Below are 989 nucleotides of genomic sequence, written 5' to 3'. Positions count from 1 at the left end.
TGCATCATAAGAGAGAATAAATTTTTTTTTAAAAAACAGCTTTGTTTTGGAAATTTGTGTTTGATTCTATAGTGCTGTAGATGTACATAAAACTGTCATTCTCCTTTGAACCATTATGTAAATAAAGCAGGACAATAACAATTACATGTAAAAATCTTAGCTCAGTGACTATTACTGTGTAAAGGTTTGTGCGCCCTCTAGTGGTCTTTCCTGCAAATCACACGTTTTCTTGCACCACTTACAGATGCTTCAACTGTGGAGGGCCGAATCATCACGCCAAAGAATGCCAGCTGCCACCTCAGCCAAAAAAGTGCCATTTTTGCCAAAGCATCACCCACATGGTGGCCAACTGTCCAATCAAAGCACAGCAGTTGTCACCGGGATCTCAGGGAAAATCAACAGCCTCCACTACAGGAGAAGAAGAGGACATGAGCCACACCCCCTTCCCTCCCGACAGCTCTGATTAGTCGAGGAAGGTTGTCAGGGAAACACAAGCACCAATCAAAAAGTTTCAATGGAAAGCTGCTTTTGGAATTAACTCAGGTTTTTCTTTTTCAAACAGCAGAAATGAATGTCGCCTCTCACTTTTGTACTTTAGTCAGGAAATTAAAACTGGATTAAATTAATATAGAATGTTATATAATCACCATCATATCCATCTTTATTTTTGACAGTCATCTTAGTAAAATGTCTGAACCGCAGCTTTGCGATTTGGGTATTCACACAATTGATTTGGGATGAACCAGATATTTCAGATGGATAATCATGAAATGGAGGGCAGGCCTCACAAAAACATGTACAAGTCAAAAATTCAGAAATTATATTTTGCTTAAATGAAGCCTGTTTTAGGACTATTGAGGGTTTTTTTTTCCATGACAATTAAGCACATTTCCTCAGTGTCTTTTAACACTTATTTTAGCACACACACACACACACACACACACACACACACACACACACACACACACACACACACACACACACTCTCT

At 38.9% G+C, this 989-nt stretch overlaps 1 protein-coding gene across 1 annotated transcript in view; it reads left to right on the top strand.

Moving 5' to 3' along the window:
• lin28ab (lin-28 homolog Ab) overlaps positions 1-640 on the top strand; it is a 16,226-nt gene extending 15,586 nt beyond the window's left edge. The window contains exon 4 of the mRNA XM_016489389.1: positions 245-640. Within this exon, the coding sequence (XP_016344875.1) occupies positions 245-467 (223 nt within the window). The 3' untranslated portion in view covers positions 468-640. The remainder of the gene's footprint in view (positions 1-244) is intronic.
• Positions 641-989: the final 349 nt, after the last annotated feature.

This window comes from Sinocyclocheilus anshuiensis, unplaced genomic scaffold (assembly GCF_001515605.1).
Source record: "Sinocyclocheilus anshuiensis isolate Anshui unplaced genomic scaffold, SAMN03320099.WGS_v1.1 scaffold830, whole genome shotgun sequence".
NCBI classification, from domain to species: Eukaryota; Metazoa; Chordata; class Actinopteri; order Cypriniformes; family Cyprinidae; genus Sinocyclocheilus; species Sinocyclocheilus anshuiensis.
This window is presented reverse-complemented; position numbering and strand designations above follow the sequence as displayed.